This window comes from Acyrthosiphon pisum, chromosome A1, assembly GCF_005508785.2.
Source record: "Acyrthosiphon pisum isolate AL4f chromosome A1, pea_aphid_22Mar2018_4r6ur, whole genome shotgun sequence".
In the NCBI taxonomy this organism is placed as follows: Eukaryota; Metazoa; Arthropoda; class Insecta; order Hemiptera; family Aphididae; genus Acyrthosiphon; species Acyrthosiphon pisum.
The window spans coordinates 79,693,441-79,714,459 of record NC_042494.1 but is presented as its reverse complement, the minus strand read 5'-3'; the positions used below and the strand labels follow the sequence as shown (position 1 = coordinate 79,714,459).

The 21,019-nt window shown below is 37.9% G+C and overlaps 1 protein-coding gene across 1 annotated transcript in view; it reads right to left on the bottom strand.

Annotated features, from left to right (window-relative positions):
- LOC100160448 overlaps positions 1-21,019 on the bottom strand; it is a 120,559-nt gene that overhangs the window by 41,922 nt on the left and 57,618 nt on the right. The window contains exon 3 of the mRNA XM_001943700.5: positions 5,754-5,822. Coding sequence (XP_001943735.2) covers positions 5,754-5,822 — 69 coding nt within the window. The remainder of the gene's footprint in view (positions 1-5,753; positions 5,823-21,019) is intronic.

The window sequence follows — 21,019 nt, the reverse complement described above, 5'->3', positions numbered from 1 at the left end:
TAAAGGTACTCGGCGACCAGATTGGAATTACCGCCGAGACGATTGCTTTAATTTGAGAGTTTAAAAGGGAAAAAAATAAATTCATACAGAAGAAGTATAAAAAAAAAAGAAAATTATGAATTATTCATCGAGGTCGTCGTGAAAGTCTCCCGGCACTGTTATAATATTCAGCTGGGGATTTTTTTCCGTTTTATATATACATGTGTGTGCGCGTACCGCGGTTGGCTGTCTCACGGCTCCTTCCTCGCTCATCTCTTGGTCACCACAGCCGGGAGTCTTTTATTCAAATTCCATTCAATTGTTGCCCACCGGTGTATCATTACAGATTTATACATAAAAAAATATGAGAGAGAGAAAAAAAAATTAAAAACCCACCGGAACATCTTTAGAGCTTTTTATTACTACTGCTACAGCAGGGTGCGCTTTAAAAGGATTAACGAGCACAACCGTTATATACCCTTTGTCGGGATTTAAAAAAGAACAAAATGAGATTTAATCACATCGCCACGACGACAACAATTCAGAAAGATTTGGAAACGTTTATACATATATATATATAGATTATATTAAAAAACCTATGTATAAACGCGCATATTTTGGTCGTGGACTACGAAGTTACCGTATGGGCATAATTATATGGTAATGGAATTTTATATTATTACCGCTGTCTATTATAAGTTGTAACCACCAGAAAGATACAGTTTTTAAAATATGTAATCGTATATTTTAATGTGCATATTTCCTTCAGCAGCCGCAAATAATATACTTAGTAGGTAACATTATATAAAATATTATACAGTATAATATTATATAGTGACCGCTTTTAGTAGCGTGCGACAGGACGATACGGAATTCTCCGGATTAATAATAACCGATGAGCGATTTAATGTTTTATTTTTTTCAGTCCTCATTGTGAACAATGATAACAGTTTTTTTTCCAAGTCCGAGACCGGATTCGGCGACGGTTGTATCTAGGAATGTTTAAGTATATATACCTACAGGTATGGTATATATTATAGAAATAGTGGTTTACGAGTCGTACGAAGCGGAATTCGAGTAATCGTCTAGATTTAGCTAGCAGCAGTGCTGCCGACGATGGCGCATCAACAGCAACTGTACCTGTTACATATATTATTATAAATTATTTTATACGTGACTGTAAATGTAGCCAAACCTATTGGGGAATTCGATTATTTATTTTTTTTTTTAATTTTTATCGTCTAGAAAATTTGCAAACCGACGACGACCACTATTATAGGAATGCACACTAGTATATACTACCAGATACGACCTATAGCTACTACATAAAATATAAAAATACACAATGGACTGGAGGGTGGACGTTTTTATAACGATGGTCATCGCATCATCATCCGTTCGGTTCGACCTGCTGCTGTGTATACCGCAGTTAGATATATTATCCGATCACGGCGCGCACGTATCACATCACACAAGCCGGAGTAGGTACCTATATTATATTTTAGAAATCAAACGCGTTTGTGGCGTGCCACACTAAATCAATGGTTTAAACGGCAAAGGCGTATAATAATATAATATACTGGAATATTATATGGGTGTCACGCGTCTTTTATATAGGTAAGGTATTATTATACAAGACACCGTGTCCTCAAACGCGAAAACCGCACCGAATGGCGGTCCATAAATATGTTATTTATATGATATTATTATCATAACGTGTGGCGTTTGAGGGGCTCGTGAGCCACTATCGTGTGTGGTGGTTTTTACGCAACGATTTCGGTCACGCGACGAAATCCGATTTCGAGTGAAATCGTATTGTATTAGGCATACTATATATTTATACCACCCAGCGAGAGGGTGTAAGGGTATTTTCACCGCAATCGAGGCCGTCTTGCGTACACCATAACAATATTATGTGCTCCATCGTTGTCCACCGTGACCGCACGCGTGTGATGCGCCCGCCGCCGCCGCCGCTATATATAAGGAGTTATATTGCGGCGCGTCTTCGCCGGGGGTGGTATAGTTCTTCGTATTTATAGGACCGAAAACCTTCGAGCGGATTATTTGCGAGCTGTTCTTTTATCGCATTATCGTAGCCGAAAAATCTCGTGGGAACGGAACGGGCGTGGTATAAGACGTACCTATATATAATATATTATATTATATATGTATATATAAAGGCGGTTATCTCTCCTACTGCACAAATGGCATAAATTCGCAAATGAACGATATTATTATATATTATATTAGGTAGGTAGGTATGTTGTGTAATACAATATATTATAATACATACCGTTTTACAACTGTGCTAAAATATACTATACACACCGGCGAGACGTTCATTAAAATTTTAATTCCCAAGGTTTGCCGTCGTCGGAAAATGAAAAACGCCGGAAACGCGTGACGGAAAAAAACGAGACTTTATATATTATATACTTCGGGGAATTCCACACGTTTATTATATTTCTTTTCTCGGAGCGGGGACTATATATATATATATATACGCGACAATTTCGATGAAAAACAATACGAAATATGAGTTTCAATTTGGGTCTTTCGTAAAAGAAAAGGAAACAATTTAATATGAAAATATGAGGTCGTTTCATATCGCATTGTATATGTATATAGCTAGGTACCTTACCTTTGCAGGACGTGACAAAAGTTAAATATCCCTAAAAAAAAATATTACGTCAGCGAGCGACTGCAGCTTCCTCGGGGGGTTAGTTAATTCATATTCGTTATTTTAAGTAAGTAATACGAATTGAGAAGGAAATATATACATACGAAATTATTAAACGTAGTCCGCATTATACGCGACGACGCAATATATTTTTATCCACTAGAAAAAACGCCATAATTTATTCTACGAAAATATACGAAAATATTTAATTTTATCTGCGCCCGACTAACGTGGAGATAAAACTTTTTTTATATTTTCATCGTCATTATTATTATTATTATTATTATTAATTATGTACATTATAGTAATGACAGCATTTATTTTTCTTTATCTTATTTTTATCACGTGTAATTTTTAGCTGATGCGCGGAATTATGTAAATTTAATAGTAGGTTTGAAAAAATACCGATTATTGTGAAAACCGACGCGTATAATATAATAATATGATATAGGAGAAATATAGGTATATGGATTTTTTTATGTAAACGGACTACGAACAGCATTCTATTATAGCCATTACCTTTGCAGTGATATTTGATATATATATAAGCACCACATACTGCAGAGTATCATACAATCGTAACACACACACACACACATACACACACACACACACAAACACACACTGTTTTCGGTAAAACTCATATCAAGACCGAAAATACATGGCGTACATGACGCTGATAAAGAAAGATGAATTCCTCACTCCGATCCGTCAACCCTCGGTTAGTTGTCAATATATTTATAACTATATATTTTATATAGTTGCCTCGACTATGAAGCGGTGGTGCTGCGGATTGCAGTGCGGAGGAAAGGTTTTTTGGTGTTTTGCGGGCGAACAGCTTTTGAAAGAGCGCGTTGATTAAAAGCGTATAATATTATAAGTGTGTGTATATATACGTGTGTGTACGTGAAATCGCCACCGCACACGATTCGAATACTATTTCTCGTTCAGCTCGCTGTCGACCCGATAAATGTTAATTCGCCCTTTGATCCCAGCCGCGTCCGAAACGAACCGTGTGCGTTCGGACGGAAGACCACGTTAAAACCAAAACCACCGACTAAGCTTTACGTACTATATACCTACTACCAAGTTACTACATGTATACATTATAATAGTACACAATTTCTACGACGACTATATTATATTATATACTATACAGTAATATGCATAATGCATGATAATAAAACAATAAGTCACGTATTATAATATCATTTTTATCGCACCCATTTCCCATCGATCACTATATAATGATGTGTGATATTTGTATAATTTGTATAATTTGTATATATATATAATTATATTTGTAATATGTATAATGTAGGTATATAATGCATCAACAAGTTTTGTGTAAAAGTATTCTAATAAAACTATACACATTATTGGCTGTCATCAAAATAATATTTGAAACCCAAAAAATCCATTACGATAAAATCTATTTTATCAAATAGGTAATTCGATTTTTGTAAAAAAAAAAGTATAGCGCGCGCGTGTTAAGTTAATGCTTTTTATTATGTATGTGGGTATTTCGGACGATTAACAAAACATTTTTTTTTTGAAAATCACAACATTTGACTGTTAGACAATATTATTATTAGAGCGCAGCTAGCTTGTCAAATTCGGATCACCACCTCGGATGTATATATTACCAAAAGCGATTATTGCTATTGATTTTGAATTTCATTAATTAAATCCGAGAGAGTCCTGGAGATGAAACGGCGGCTTGCCGCCTCAATACACGCACTCAAGTGCTCGCAGTTGATGCCGGTTCGTTAAGTATATAATATAGCCGCTCGAGGTGTGCGACACGATGAAATCGGACCGAGAAAGTTAATATACCTAATACTCGCTATAATAGTAATCCGGAATGTAACCGTGGATGCGCCCGTGTTCAGGTATATAATGGCGGAGACCTGCAAACGCGCGGCGGTATGCGATTCGGATTTCCGTCGAAAGACGATCTCGGGGGCACCCGCGGCTACGACTTATCGGTTTAATACACATCGTATAGTATCGTATTCGACCGCGCGCAACCACTCCGTATAATATACTGACTGTATTATAGTATTATATTAAACACTACGCATGCACTGCAGTGACAGTTATATTATATCATATTATAATAATATTATACCGCGGCGTAGTACGCGTGTAACTCAGCTCTCACACCGCCGATGCCACAGCCGTCACCACCGAGTATAGGTATACTGAGGTCTGAATATGTGTCTGTCGGCTAAGATATCGGAGATATTTATATATATAATATATATCAAATAGTTGTATGTGTTATACACGATACGGTGGATTAAAGCGAATTGAGTAATAAGTGCACGTGCGACGCTTCCTGCACACTGAAGTGCCGGGCAAAATCGTACGATTCCCACTATTATATTACCTATAGGATATATTATGTATGATATCATACATATACCTCCACAAATTTACCTCTTTCTAAGGACCACAGCACTCGAGAGATTCGAAATTTATCAGCGGACACAAAACACGTTGGAACACCTGTGTTTCACTTTTCACATATTTTTGACTAGAAGCGTATTTTTTGTGTTTTTTTTTTTTTTAATACAATCCAATATAGCTCTCACTATATTCTATTATGTAATAAATATGTATGCAGCCCAAAATGTATGTTAAATATTATTATTTTCTGAAATAACGTTGTTGAAAAAGTTCGGGAGGCTAACGAACGTGTTATAAACATTATGAATTCTCTAAATTTGTTCGCATTTATAATGACTATACTCTTGCCAGTACTCGGTAAAGATAATAATATATACAATGGGATGATATTATCAATAAAGTTCTCGGAATGGAAAACGATTTTTTACGTTATATATTTTTTTGAGAATTGTTCTTTCAAACGTAGCGATATTTCATTCGATTCACTGGCGAATGTGTGAAACAATTTTCGCGATACACCGTAATGGGTGTTCACAGCCGTACTCATATTTTTGGAAGGTTTCCAAGCGGGTCGATAAAATAAAAAAAAAAATGAAAAACTTGTTAATGACGTATATAAGATAGCCTGGTGTATATTATACGTATATATTATAAATATTAAGTTTTAAATGTATATACTTACACAGTTATGTTCGCAAATGTTCTTCATGTTCTTGCCTTCGGTCTGGAGTACTTCACAATACTTCCAACACTGTAACAAAAAATCGATATGATATTAGTACAATACAAAGCAATGTATATGGTTGTTAAACGAGCAGTACACTGGGGAAGGAAAAAGAGAAGGAGGAAAAAAAGAGACGAAAAATATACCAAGCTGAGTCGGGTTGACGAGTGGACATTTATTAATGCGGTAACCGCGGTGGGCGGAGTGAGCGGGCGAGCGTGATTGCGTTTTATTTACTTGTCAAAAAGCTTCGGTTCTCGCGCCCGTTAGACCTCGGGTGGTTGAGGGATAGGCCGGGTGTACAAGGGTTTGCTGGATAGTACCCGCGCGAGTGTATATCGTTAACAATACAAAGTCCACCACACCCTCGAAAAAATATCTCCACTGTAAATACACTGGCGATGTAGAGCACGCGCGGTATGTGCAGCAGTACAAAAAAGAGAGAAACTTTTTCGCGCGGAAGACGACCCCTAGCGTACGCACTCACGCTCGCGGACGCCTTTAAGGAAGACGTGCAGAGACGCGTCTTGTGCCCGGAAGAGGGTGGGTATGTGCGTATGTGCGTGTGTGAGAGAGCGCGATGAGAATGTTTCCGGAAGGGGCGAAAGTGATGGAGGCGGGAAACGCCAGTGGCCGAAAAAAGATAAATTGCTCTATTGGGAAAACCGGTCACGTACTCGCGACGAGACTATATATAGATGAGCGGACGGGCGGGAAATCGCGAGTGCGTCATTATTGCTTTTGCCCAGCGCACACCCCATGCTCACCTCCCCCTTCCACCATCTCCAACCGCCACCGCTGCTATAACCGACAACCGAAACCTCATGGTGTCCTTTTATACGTCTATACGCACATAATATATAATAATTTGCACGCTATATATACCATGCACCAGGCACGCGCGATTATGCGTTTCTCGCGATGTTTGCCACGCCGTTCTCTTATCGCCCAAATCGGTTCGATCCGTCGAGGTCTGTACCCCGACACCATCTTGTATACTGCACATGTAGTTGCGCACGGTTTAATGGCCATGACGTAAACTGCACCGTTGGAAATCTGTTAATCCGATATCGACACCTTATAATAAACGGGATTTCAGGTGTAACTTATTAGAAAGCGATTTGTTCTTCAAACGCTTCGTCGGATTAAGCGTCGTTTCCTATGTATTATGCCTCTGGGCTTCGGCATCGAACAAAAAACGCGCGACGGTCGACACATGACGCGCTAGGGATTTGCAGAGGGGTATACGTCATATACGAACCTATTATACTTATATTATACGCGTGAACGGTTTCGTTTTGGAAATTTACACACGTATACGCCTGCGAGCACATATTACGGCGTTGAACAAATTATAAACGAAAAAAGATTTTGAAAAACCGAATAAAATCAACGACTACAAAAAATATAATACTCATATATATTATTATCGTTAAATTACTATTTATTGTGTATTATCAAAATTTTGATGTAGCCGCCTATGTATTTAAACACAAATCGTGAATTTCTACATACGTGCGGAAGATAGCAGATTTCGATTCACAGTTTTAAAGCACACTATACCTAAAACTGCTGCTGTTGTGAGGTTCTCTTTATGAATATGAATAGACATATACAATATTAGGTAACCTACACAATATAATACAGTATAACTACTACTCGTCTAACGAAGCAGTGATGGGAAAAATAAAGACGTCGAGGGAGAAATATCTACAATTTTGTCTTTATTCATCATCGCCCGTCCGAAACGCGACGACGCGTCATTATTGTGTTATTATGTTATAGTTAACTACTAAGGTAATGAGAAAAACGACGACCTATAACGCGCGCACCCAATTATTATTATCGTAAACTGTAAAAAATCGAAATAAACGATGGATTTTCGTTTTTAATTTTCGATATATATTCAAAAATATGTGAGTCCCGTATACGATGCCGGTTCCGCCGGATGATGAAGCTTATATTATTATGTCTTCTATTTGGTTTTCCTTGTCGACTTGTACAATTTTCCATTAACGCTCGACCAATTGCGGTCTGCAATCTCAGTCTTCACGAGAACCGCTCACAGTGTATAATATTATGTTGGGCATACGCCCGACGGTTAATCACTTGCCATCACCATGTTTATAATAATATTATATTATTATAACCCGGAGCTGCCTCGTGATGAATATACAGCATGTGATGTACGCGGTGGAACAGTAGTGTTTAATTTTCAGAGGTGGGGAAGACGTGGGCGAGGATGGAAGTCGGACGGTGCAGCAGCAGAAAATATTACCCGGTAGCCCCGCCGCCGGCAGGTATTTATGTATATATATATATATTTATATTATAGTCAGAGGTAGGCAGATAGGTAGGTAGGTAGGTAGGTTTGGGTACACATACATATATAATATTATATATTATAATACTAGTCGCAGTACTTGTATAATAGTGGTAGCTGTGTTGTAGCATAGAAGTAGTAGTATTAATAATAATAATGGCAGCTAATCAATCAGTCGCCCGGTGATTCGTTATGCTCGGACAGTGCACTGCATATTATAATAGTCGTCGTCGTAGTCATCGTCGTCGTCACCGTTTAAATATATTATGCTAATGAAAAACCTTCGGCCGCCGGCTGGATCGTGTGCAGTTCGCATTCATTATGCACACGTTTAATAAGCGCTAAAGCCGTCCGTTATAATCTCAGCATGTATATCATATTAAATGGTAGATAGGTAGGCGATTGACGTCCGTTTCACTGCAGGTGTCGGTAAGAGATTCTGCCAGAGCGCCGCACAGAAGAAGTGCTTTTTCCGAGTTTCCGGGGACGCTAGGTACATAGCTGATTTTTCCCCGCCTACAGTTCGTGGTAATATTATTCGCATCGATCTCCGATTGTATACGCGTGACACGTGCCGGTCGATAGGCATCATAGATTTTTGAAATTGGTCGCATAAATATATAGGTAGGTAGGTAAGGTCCAACCGGCCGTAACGCGCAATAAAGCCGACGATATTATCATAGCGGTAATAAAAAAAAAAAACTGGCGACGGACCGCCAAAATAAATCAATACCTTTTGACCTTGATCGCGTGAGTCGTCTATAATACGTCGCATAATATCCTGCGGCCCCTGCAGTACCCACACAACTAGATATAGAGCTACTTCTAACCGGTAATCGCGGGAAGACATTTTTTTTTGTCTTTGGCGGTTATAATATACATGAGTATACCCCTAACAGTCTATAACGACAATAATTGTCTCCGATTGATATCTATGTATCTATCTATCTTTCATTTTCGTTGTTATATTATTCGTCCTTTGTTCTACGCCAAACGTACGGTATTATGTTACATTATATTTATATATTTATCCGAAAAATAAAAAGAGCTAGTTTAATACTTGGACTCGTGTTTGTGTGTGTGTGTCTGTACAATCAACGACCTCTGCCGAGTCGGACGACTATCACGGGCTTTCGTTAGTGTAGCGGTAACGCGATAACGGGTCTCCACGACTGTTGAACGAAACTTAAAACGCACTCATGCAGTCTTACAACTGCGCTGCAGCTGCTACTGACGGGCAAGCACCAAAGCGGTGGCTGTAGGGGAGGAAGTGAGTGAACACGACCGCTTTCAAAATGGAAGTGACATTTCGCCGTCGTCGTCGTCATCGGTGAAGCACAAGTAAATCCGGTTAACGCGGAAAATGGATAACGCTACTAATGTGGATATATAATAATAATATACCACAAAATAAAATAATGCATTGCGTACCTATATATAAGTTATATTGCGATGTCAATGTTCTACGGTTTTTTGATATTTTTTTTACGACGATCATTGAAAAAAATATGAATAATATTATAAATTATGACAGCGACGTGTGATGCAAGGGGTTTGAGGTTCAACCTAAATGTTATACGAAAATACATCTAAAACGTTCAACTCAAATATTATTAAATCTCCCACCAACCGTGGTCAATCCGACTCGATGGCTCAAACGGTTCAGATCTGAATAATACTTAGTGTAACTCTCAAACATAAGACTCAAATGTAAATAAATTAAGCGCATTTAAATGTGTCTCTACAAATAATCTTCCTACAGTCAATTTTACTGTATTTTTATAATTTTACTCAAATTTACTTTTTGTACCAACATATTTTACAAACTGTGAAAATACTCAATAATAGTGTTTTAATATAATATTCTATACAAAATTATGTTCCTAGTTTACCTACCTATACCTACTTATATTATATTATTAAACTTTTGATTTTTTATTTGTATTGGTTATGAGTTTATGACTTACAAGCCCCAACCATTTTTTCCGAATGAATGATATTAAGTTATACGTATTAAAAATCATAAACGTTACATAATATCTTTTATTGTAAAGGCTATATAAGCGGATGTTCTGTAATGTTGCTTTTTTTTTACTTCAATTATTGAGAAAAGCGTGTGTTGACGGGGTGGCGTTCTGTCGGCCGAGCAGATTTCTGATGGAGATGGAGAAAAAAAATATTAAAAACGTTTTTCCCCTTCTAAAAATGAATTCCATCACCGGACGGGTAACAAGTGTAAAGCATCTGGCGTCCGATGTTTATTTATTTTTGTGTATATATATCACCATTCGTCGACGGCCCACACGGTTAGCTATACGTATATGTATACAATTCTCATTGGAGTAGAAAAAAAAATGAAACCAGAAACAATGAAAAAAAAATCACTATATTTCGGCCGTTCCCGAACAGATTGTGCGCGAAACTACTTACACAGCCGTAACATTATACAGATGCGTAAAGCGAAAAAAAATATAATATTAACGATATAATATAATGACAATATATTATACATTCCGTAATGACGTCGATGCTGTGGAAAAGACAATGTTCCAGGTATATAACCGTGCAGTCCTAAGTCGGGTGGCGAAGTTATTATTGTCCAATATCAAGTCGAACTCCTCCGTCGAGGGAACAAAAATAAAGAATATGGCGAATAAAGACTTTTGTATCGACAAAATGATTTACCTATCGTTGAAAATATGCTATACCTATATAGTGCGTACTACGTCCCCGCTGCTGGAAAAGTCCCTATTGCTCGTGCAAGTTTTGCAGTTGATGGTTTCTGGGGGAGGGGAGGAGGCTTTGATAATTTAGGAAAAACGTGACCGACGGGCGAAGATGCCCTGCGGACACGTCGGAAACGACGAAATGAAAACATTGTGATAGCGCGAAACTAAAACAACAAAAACTCAGACGTCATTTAGACAACACATTATACGGATTCACTGGTGTGAATAATTATTATTGTGGCGTCACTGCGACACAATGGTTTCAAAACGCACACGCGTTAGAATATAATATATTTTTCAGACGTGTTATTATGATGATAATACTACAGCGTCACAATATATATAATTAATTGTTTTGACACGGGCGCGGTGGACGCGGAAGAAAAGCAAACGGCGTATAGTACAATAATAATATGTGTCGTGTACTCGAGTGTACCTGTATTTATGTGTGTGTATATTTAATAAAATAATATCAAAATTACATTCACCTGTCCACCGGCCGATGTTATCGTGCCGAGCTCATAAAAGTATAATATACAGTCGATTTGAAATCATACATTTTACATAATACTATATTAATATTTGATTAAATAATCGGATAAACGAAAAAGATTATTTACCCTCGTCGCCGTCATCATCATTCACCTAGTTTTATTTCGTTTCCTGTCTAAAGGGCCCTGCGACATATTATTTTTGCCATAATGATGTGTCCTAAATTATTAGTAGGTATCATTGGTGCGCGCACGACGCGCATATAGTCATGTAGAATATAGAAATCACAGTTCGGAGACTACAACAACTGTTTATACGCGGCGGCGGGTAACGGTATAATATTATTATTGTGCGAGTATCATTTACTCAGTCGGTGTCAGTTTCAATCGAAACAATCAAATAAGTATACCAAACGCGAATAAAAAAATACATCTGATAAAATGAATAAAATATAAATATATGATAAACGAACTGCACGGGACCTGAAGTTAGGGAAATTTCGCTCACACGCCACAGAGTACGCGTGTAGGCTCCTACATAATAATAATCATAAAACGTCGACGACGCGAGGGAATTTAATTCGTGTACACGATGAAACGAGGGATTTCCGGAATTCGCTCGTTCCGGACGACTCCTCCCGAATACATTTTTAAACATCAGCATACCTAATACTATCCGATGTACATTATTATTCAAGACGGGACACGTTATACCCCATGATAGGTACCTACAGCGTTCGGCGAGACGAACATTTCTTTTCGACTCTCTCGCTCTGTCTTTTTTTGCGCCCGACTGAAATCCAAAATACAGTCGCGGCGGGTCCTCCCACGAGATACACGACGACGACGACGACGACGCCATGCTATCTATTATTTTCATCATTATTATTAATAATATTATTACAACAGTCACTGAGGTTTTATTTGGAAAAAAAACATTTTTACAATGTGCGAGCTAAGACACGACGGACAGCGGCGTTGAAATTTCAATTATTTTTTTACGAAATTCGGTGCGGAAACGTCTTTCATACGAATATGGCGTTATCTGCACCGACCATCTCGACCGCGATGCGCAGTTGTAGGTGTATGGCGTGTATCATAATATTATTATTATTATTAAATACGCTCGTGGCAACATAATATTAATATAATACTGCAGTACACTCATATTATAATAATAATATTTTCGCGGTTACACGATCAAGTGGGACGTGAAATATTACGGCGGCGCGATCGGAGGGAGTTTATTTTTTTTTTTCCGTCGTTTTCGCGACGTTATTTATATGAACACGCTGCATAATTCGGCGGCTCATCGTCGGTTACCGTCGTTGTAGGCGGTTGGTCGTCTTTGTCGTCCTGCTGTCCACACAACATTATATAGGTACCTATACAGACTTGTGTACACGTTATGTGTATAATATTGCAGTCCTGTGGCTGTGCACAAAAATGTAACACTTCATATACGTGCGACTTCACGTCTAACACCCCCCCCCCCCTCGAAACGACCCGAGACGGATAGTATATATTATATATTATTATTATTATTATTATTATACGTAGGTATATATATACACTACTGCAGTTGAGCTAAACGGGCAAAGTTCCAAAGCAATATAATATGTGCGCGGTACGTGTGAATGCGCTGCAGAGTGGGTGAGCGCGGCCGCGGTTTATCCGAAAGTTTTTCGGCCGGGAGAGGGGTCGAAAACTGCACTTGTCTTTTCCGTGCGATATTAAAATAGAGACGCAAATTCATATATATATACACGCGCGCATTAGTTTATAGCATTATAGAATTATATTATTATGATTATAACGATGATGTTATTATAATATCGCGTCATAAAATTTCGTACGGCCCGTTGTTTTTGTTGATAGTAATAATAATAGTATTATACAATATACTACGCACAAATAACTAGAGAGAGGGCCGTCTGTCGCCGCAGCCGCCGCCGCCGACTTCGGAGAAACAATACCCCCTCGCTCCCCACTCTTGTTTGTGATTACCATAATTAACGATTGTATATAATGAGAATGGGAATATAATATGCGGCACTCGCACACGCGATGGACTAAAGAAATACACTCGCACACGTCTATAGATGTTATTATTATATAAATGTAAAAAAAAAAAATAATAATAAAATATAAAGGCAGGAAGTTTCGGGTCCTGGTCGTCGCCGGTGAAATAGTAATGCCAGCAACCCTGTCCAAATGGCGGGCGGGGTGGGGTATAGCGGGACGAACAAAAAGGAAGTGTACATTTCTTTTGTTCGCCCACGACATCAAAGACGTTCCGATACCGCCTACTTTCCCTAATGTAAACAACTCCGGAACTCTGCAGTGGGGTCGATAAAATATATTATACCGATCAATTTGCTAATGAACCGCTGAAAAGTCGTCGTGTTGTATCTGATAAGTTTTTTCCTTTTCAAAAAGAACCGTTTTTCGCGTAAAAAAAAACAGTTTTTGGATAATTTCATCGTTAACACGTACTTACTCATGTATAGAATGTCATGAGAAAATTACAAAGTACGTAACGACGATCGACGTTTCTCAACGAATTAAAAATAAATAAATATTAACAGTAATATTATAATATATAATATATATATAGAGGTACCTATACTGGCTATTCTTACGGTTAATAATTTTTTTGCCACACTTATATTTTATAAAAATGGTCGGAGATGTATCAATGCATGTATGTATGTGTGTGTGTGTGTGTTTGATGAAGGAAAGAAAAATATGTGCGCAGAATATAATCCTTTACGCACGATAACCACATGAAAAAAAAAGTTTCATCTCTATCTTGCCGATTCGATCCCTTGGCCCAACTTGTATATAGCTGTAGACGCACACATGCACATAATTCCTAATCAAAGTTTTGTAACTATACACATATCGGACCGTGGGTCACGTCCGCACTATAAATTAAACGTGGCAAATCCCACGTATTATATGTATGGGTATATATGTTTGACATGAACATGCATCGTAGATATAGGAACTATATAGGAGCGGGAAAAAGTTGTGGAAAAGAAAAACTTTTATTTTTGTATTTTTACCCCACCGCTCACTCGCTATCGCCACTCTATCTCACAATCGCCGACCATGCCATTTGCCTGAAGAAAAAGAAAATCTCTCGGTACAAGAAATATATTCTCCGCACTGTAGCTCTAAATAATATTATACATATAATATATATGTATGTATATGAGAGTGTATATACGAATATATGAGCATGTGTATCTGTGTGTATGTGAAAATTTCTCGCCGAGGGGGCCAAAAAGCTCTAAATCAACCGGAATTAGGACCGTCGGATCCGTGTTTTTGTTGTGGAAAGGAAAAAAGGGATTGTCATCCGGATAAGACTTAAAAGGGCCGCCGAAGTGACAGATTTATGGGTGGGACGGGCTTAAGTATGAAGAGACGGTCGGTGGCGGTCGCGGGAGGCAGGGGGTAAAAAAAGTTTAAACTTTCAACGGCTTAGGCCGAATAATGGAATTAGTAACGAAAACGCTAGACGAGGTGAGAGGGAGAGGTGAGGGTATGGCAGCTGCATTTGGCAAGAGGATTAAACGCGAGTATAAGTATACATATATATATTGTACACACAGGTATACCTGCAGCATATGTATTTGGTGTGATTCGGTCGGTTTGGTTTTTTCAAACGTTCCTCCCAACCACCGGGATCATTATAATCCGTCACCAATTTTGATTTCGTAAATTATTCAGAGAGATTTAACGACGAAACTAGTGAGAATTTTACTATAGCAAAGAGGAGATTATAATATAATCTATTGGTATACCCGCAAAGTAATCACAGCATATTCGCGATGGCATATATTATTATAATAATAGCATTATTATTTAATAGCAACAATAAGTGTCATATATTAAGTGGTATATGGTAATTACAATGCGTTCATTATTACGTCACGCGTCCGGTTATGACGATTCTTATTTCCTGTTTACAATATAGAATATATTACGAGACAAGCGATATTAGGTTCAACCGAATCGGTTGTATAATTATTATTATGCTCCCATATGCGTGCAGCACGTTTAAACTCGTTTGAATCCGCATTTTTCATTATGAAGACCCGTCGAAGACTCTTTATAGACACGACGACGACGACTCTGTAGCAGTCCCATCACACAACAACTATATACGAACCGCCTCTAATTACCAACGTTTCAATGGATATTAATTGTTACGAGACGCGAGAAACACACGCCACCGCGGGCTCCACATAGACCGACATATCGTTTTTCGTTTTATATCTCGTTTGTCACATCTCCCGTTTCTTATTACGACAATATTCATTTACGAGCGATCGAGCGATCGTGCGCCCGCGGATCAGTGTATAATAGGTATAATAATATTATAATACTTTACATACGCTAGTGACCAGTCATATTGTATGCGTTATACAGTTGTCTTGGGAGTGCATTCCGCGCGCGATCACAACCAGTAAACCAGCTGATTAGTTTTGGATTTCAGAAGAGGAAAAAAATATCCTGAAAAAAATAAAACGACGATTTTATCGTTCCCGTCCTAACGTGTTACGCTCGTCCTTTTTGTCGACCAAGACGACGTCTCGATACGTAATCGGACCACGTGCCAATGATTATTGCATCGGTATGCGATGTATACCTATAGTACTTTTCTGTAAAACTAATCGAGACAAATCGTCTAAAACCGGAGAAATCGATACGTTTCGTCGACTTCGTTGTCGTGCAGCGGGAGCGGCGTGCTTATATAATAATATATTATTTACAATACATATTATTATCGTATTGGTACAAAAAGCTAACGGGAGAATAAGACGAGAAATCATGCTCGACGGTCGTTTAATTTTCCGAATCGCGAGATCAATATGTCTGCAGTCCCCGCGTTTTCGGGAACGCGTACCTATATCATACTCACTCCCGCGCAGTGAAAGTCACGATTGCAGACTGACGAACTATAATGGTTTTGATGGGCGAGGGGGATGAAATACGAACCGTGCACAAATGCGTTTGGACGTGGGTGTGTGTGGTTGTGTGCGGGAGGAAGACAAATGCGTATTTTCTCTAGTAAAACGACGGTAGAAAACGCGGAACGACATTAGAGGAAAGGGAGAAAAGGAAAAAAATCCTGCGCGATTTCCATCAATCAAGAAAAAAAACTATTCGGCGGGGGCGATGGTTCATTAACTCTTAGGCGGCGGCGTCGGCGGCGGCTGTACAAATTGGCCCCGCGCGTAAGCTTAAAAATCTACGAGTGACGTCACCGTTATTTATCAACACAGCACGCACACCGGATACACGCGTATATATACGTACACACGACCGTCCTTTTCCGATACAAATTGACCTCCCCGCACACCGCTATAGCTCATCGGCCGTAACAAATTAGCCTTAAACCCCTTCGACGACGACGACCACGACGACGCCGATCCATTTCTCCGGGGCGCGTGCGGTTTCCGCGACAGCGGTCGATTCTTAACGCCTGGCGGACCGTATAATAATGTTTACGACAACGGTCGGTGTTACTCTCGTTGGCCGGTCCCGCACGTATCACGTGCTTTACGCACATTGTCCCTCAAAAGTCCCCAAAGTCGCGGTGAATTTGCTTGATTTTTTAAAATAGATAATCATATTAATAATTACAACTTGCATATTATCGCATTTTATTTGTTTATACATAAGTGTGTTAAGTTTGTGACGTCTACGCGCACGTATATGGGTCCAACACCCGACTCGTCCAATTTACGACGTTTCCGCGCCGCGATACCAATCTGCAGCGGAGGCGACCCGTCGCGGAGGACGTATGGGTTAGGTGTGACTGTGTATAATAGATAACGTATACCGATGTCACCATATGATATGGCCACCGCCACAAAATCGCGTCGTAAAAGCTACAATTATATATTAATATTATACACACGCCCGCGACCGCTGAATTTCATTATTATTATTTTCCGACAAATTCGCGTATCCACACACACACAAAGACACACATGCATTCGTGCGCCTGACGCGGTGACACCACTCTGACAATGTGCCGGGAACCGGTTCGAAACGTACATTTATAATTATTATATGGCAATATAATTGTACGTGGTATTAAACGCATATTATGCTATTATTATTATACATTTTTTTTTTCATTTTTTATCATTTTTTTTCTCTTAATCCTAAAATTATGAATAAACCGGTTACTCCGAACCGTAAATGCGCGTGAGTGAGCCCGCGCGTGTCGTCTTCGGAAATGATATTATAAATACATTATTATATATATTTTTACTAAACCCGTACTGCATATATCGCACATATACGGCTGAATAATATTTGTTCCGCGTCCCGGTGGCTCCCATGTGAACAATATATGTACATAGATTCAGTCAAGAGAACTGTCAAGAGAATTCAAACGCACGGACACGCGCTTATACGTATATATATATTATATATTATACGATTGTGCAGTGGATTTGCATAATTACACTTTATGACGCCGCCGTTGCTGTTATGACTTTGTTATACGACCGACGCGAAAACCACCGCCGCACTGGACACACTATATATTCTAATTTAATCTGACGGCCGAGAAGTTTTTTCTTACGCGTGAACCAATTTAAAAGCAATAAAGAAAATAAAAACTACGCTTGTGCGACATGAATCGCAATTACGTCGTATTTATATTATAAGTACCTACCTATACCTACGACTTATCTTCTTTTTTTTCAAAAAAATAAAAAAAATAAAAAATCGTTTTCACGTACATATGTGTCGTGCTCGCGTAAAGGCGTTATAATGTGTACGGCTGCGTATCGCATCAAAATAATAATACAAAATATAATAAATCGGACCGTATTGAGTTTGCGCGTGGTCAAATTATGAAATTATGACGTGTGCCCCAGACAAAAATGATAATCATTATCGATCGATTGAAAAAATTATATAGATAGTCGCGGAACGCCAATTTCACTCACACAACGGTGGTTGTGAATAATTGCGATGTGGCGAATTAATGTTTTCATCATTATTTACGTATCCGGATAAATCAAGTTAACTGCTCCAGCTTATATAGGGCATGATAATTATTATAATTATAATACCTGACTCGACGGGTTCATGAAAAACGCGTTAATGTTTATAATATGTATATTATACGTAGTGCGCTATACTAATAATGGGTAACGAATTAAGCAAGTACGCAGTAAACGACATTCATCGAAAATGGCTTTTGAGACAGATATAGGTAGGTATAGGCATGACTAAATATATTTAGCCTAGGTATAGGTATCAGACTACGCGCAGCCATTATTAGTATCGCTCCGCTGCGAAGATACGATGATGATACCGTGGATTGTCATCTGTTTCAGTTCGATTAATATACAAAGTTCACTGACACAGTGTTATCTATAACCTATATGGTGTCAAGGATTCGCCCAAAGTGTGAATTTAGTGACGTCTCTTGCCGTCCCGATCTTCGGCGAGTACTCGCTTTCGGACGCGTGTCTATATTGTGATTTCTGAAGCGTTTTATGTGTAGGTATATTATTAATAATATCCGTGCGGAACACGTAGTATTATTATAAATATTTATTGTCATCATTGCAGGCGAAGAAACTGTTTTACGAAAACGACAACTACACCACAACTTTAGCGGCGGTAGGTACCTACTATAATAATAATAATATATAAGTTGATTATATATTTTACACGGTGTACACGAATATTATATATATATATATATATATTATGTTGCGTAACAGCGACACGTTGTAGCGGGAAAATAAAAATAAAAGTATACGTATTATTATAAAATAAACGACACGTTGTTAAGAAGTTTTTACACGACTCGTTTGTGGAACTTTGCGAAAAATCGTATTACCGGTATCGTCACCGAGGTGTAGGTATATATGTATATTACTAAGCAACACACAACAAGGTATGCAGTATCGCTGCAGTCATAATTCCCGAGATTATGCGGACGATTTTTTTTTTCTTAAAGCGCTTTCGAAACTTTTGATGATGTTTAGCGTGCGCGTTCTTAATTCAACCGTTACTCGGAATGAAAAAATAAATAAATAAAAACCACGTTCAACGCAGAAACCGTTTTCGTCCCTTAAGTAATATTCCTCGAGGCGTCCGGAAGCTACTTGTTTATCTTCTTTTTTTTCGTACTCGGATTTTAAAAACAATACCACTTAGTTAAGATTGCACAACCCGAGGTCGATTATATTGTTATATACAGAAAGAGCCGATTTGGTTCGCAATAAGTTTTTAACATTATGATAATAATAATAATAATACCTAAACCAAATACGACATAGTTGTTTTTATCCAAACTCATTCGCGGAAACGTACGCGCTCACGTCATATATTGTAACAAAATAACTAATAATACAATATCGTGTATCGATAAAAAAATATAATGTGTATAATATAGGTAAAGTACAAAGTACAAAATGAAGACTTTTAATTTGCCTAATGACTATAGTTAGAGCAGTGAGTTAGATTTTAACAAGCAATGGTTTCGTTTTGTTGATACATTATGTATTACCAGAGTATCTAGACTATATATTGGTATTGTTTATCGTTATTATTGATTTAAAACACCAGTTTATACTTTTACAATGCTGGAGTCGGGAAGTAACTTCAAAGGCTTATCATAATTCATATAACAGTCTAAATAATAGTAGTTGAAATCTTCTCTCTGTCTCGCATTTTGTTTTGTTATTAGACTTTTAAGTGGTTTTAGTAATGGTTTTTTTGCATAAGAATAACAAAATATAATTTTCATAACTTCTACATAAATTCCCAGATTTATGTATAGCAAATAATATATAAGCATATTAAGGTCGACGAATTGCGAATATGAGTCATTTTTTCGTTAATTTATTTTTTTACTACCTACTTTATAATATATTTAATGTACTTTGTTTTTATATACACACACAATGTCATTAAGCAGCGAAAAAAGTTTGAGAAACATTAATATAATTATTTTACCATTATAGAGGTCGTTTTCTGCACCGTAATAATATAGTCTGTATATAGTTGGTACGCCGTAGTATTATTGAGAAGCCTCAAAAATGCGGATTTAATAAAATGTGGCAACACATTCAGTGAACAGAAAATCATGTCTGCGCTTACGCGTTGTGCGAGACAAACGACTTTTGAAAGCTGTCGATTCAAAGAACCGTTGTAATCATAAACAAAATAAAACGCGTACCTATACATAATATTATATGTGAAACGAAAATAGAAAAGAAAAAAGGTACGCGATGACAACAACAAATAATAAAAATAATAATAATAATAGTAATATACAGCTATAAAATACATACACCTCGCACAATAGTACAAAATATTATGCAATAATATACTGCAGGTGTACACACGACTTAACTGTAGAAAGTGATTAAACTTGACTGCATGCGCCATTATGATTTTGTTCATACGCGTAAAACCTTATATTGCATTTACAATGTCATTACTTAATGTATATCATTTTGTACAAAATAATTGGAAAAAAACGCGGAAAGGAGTACGCAATACATACATTAATATCGTATAACATATTCATTCCTGCGGGAGACTTCCGCGTCGCGATCATTATTGTTTAATTATTATTGTTTTTTCATCGATCGCCGATACGCCCACCCGTTCCCGATGTACATATAG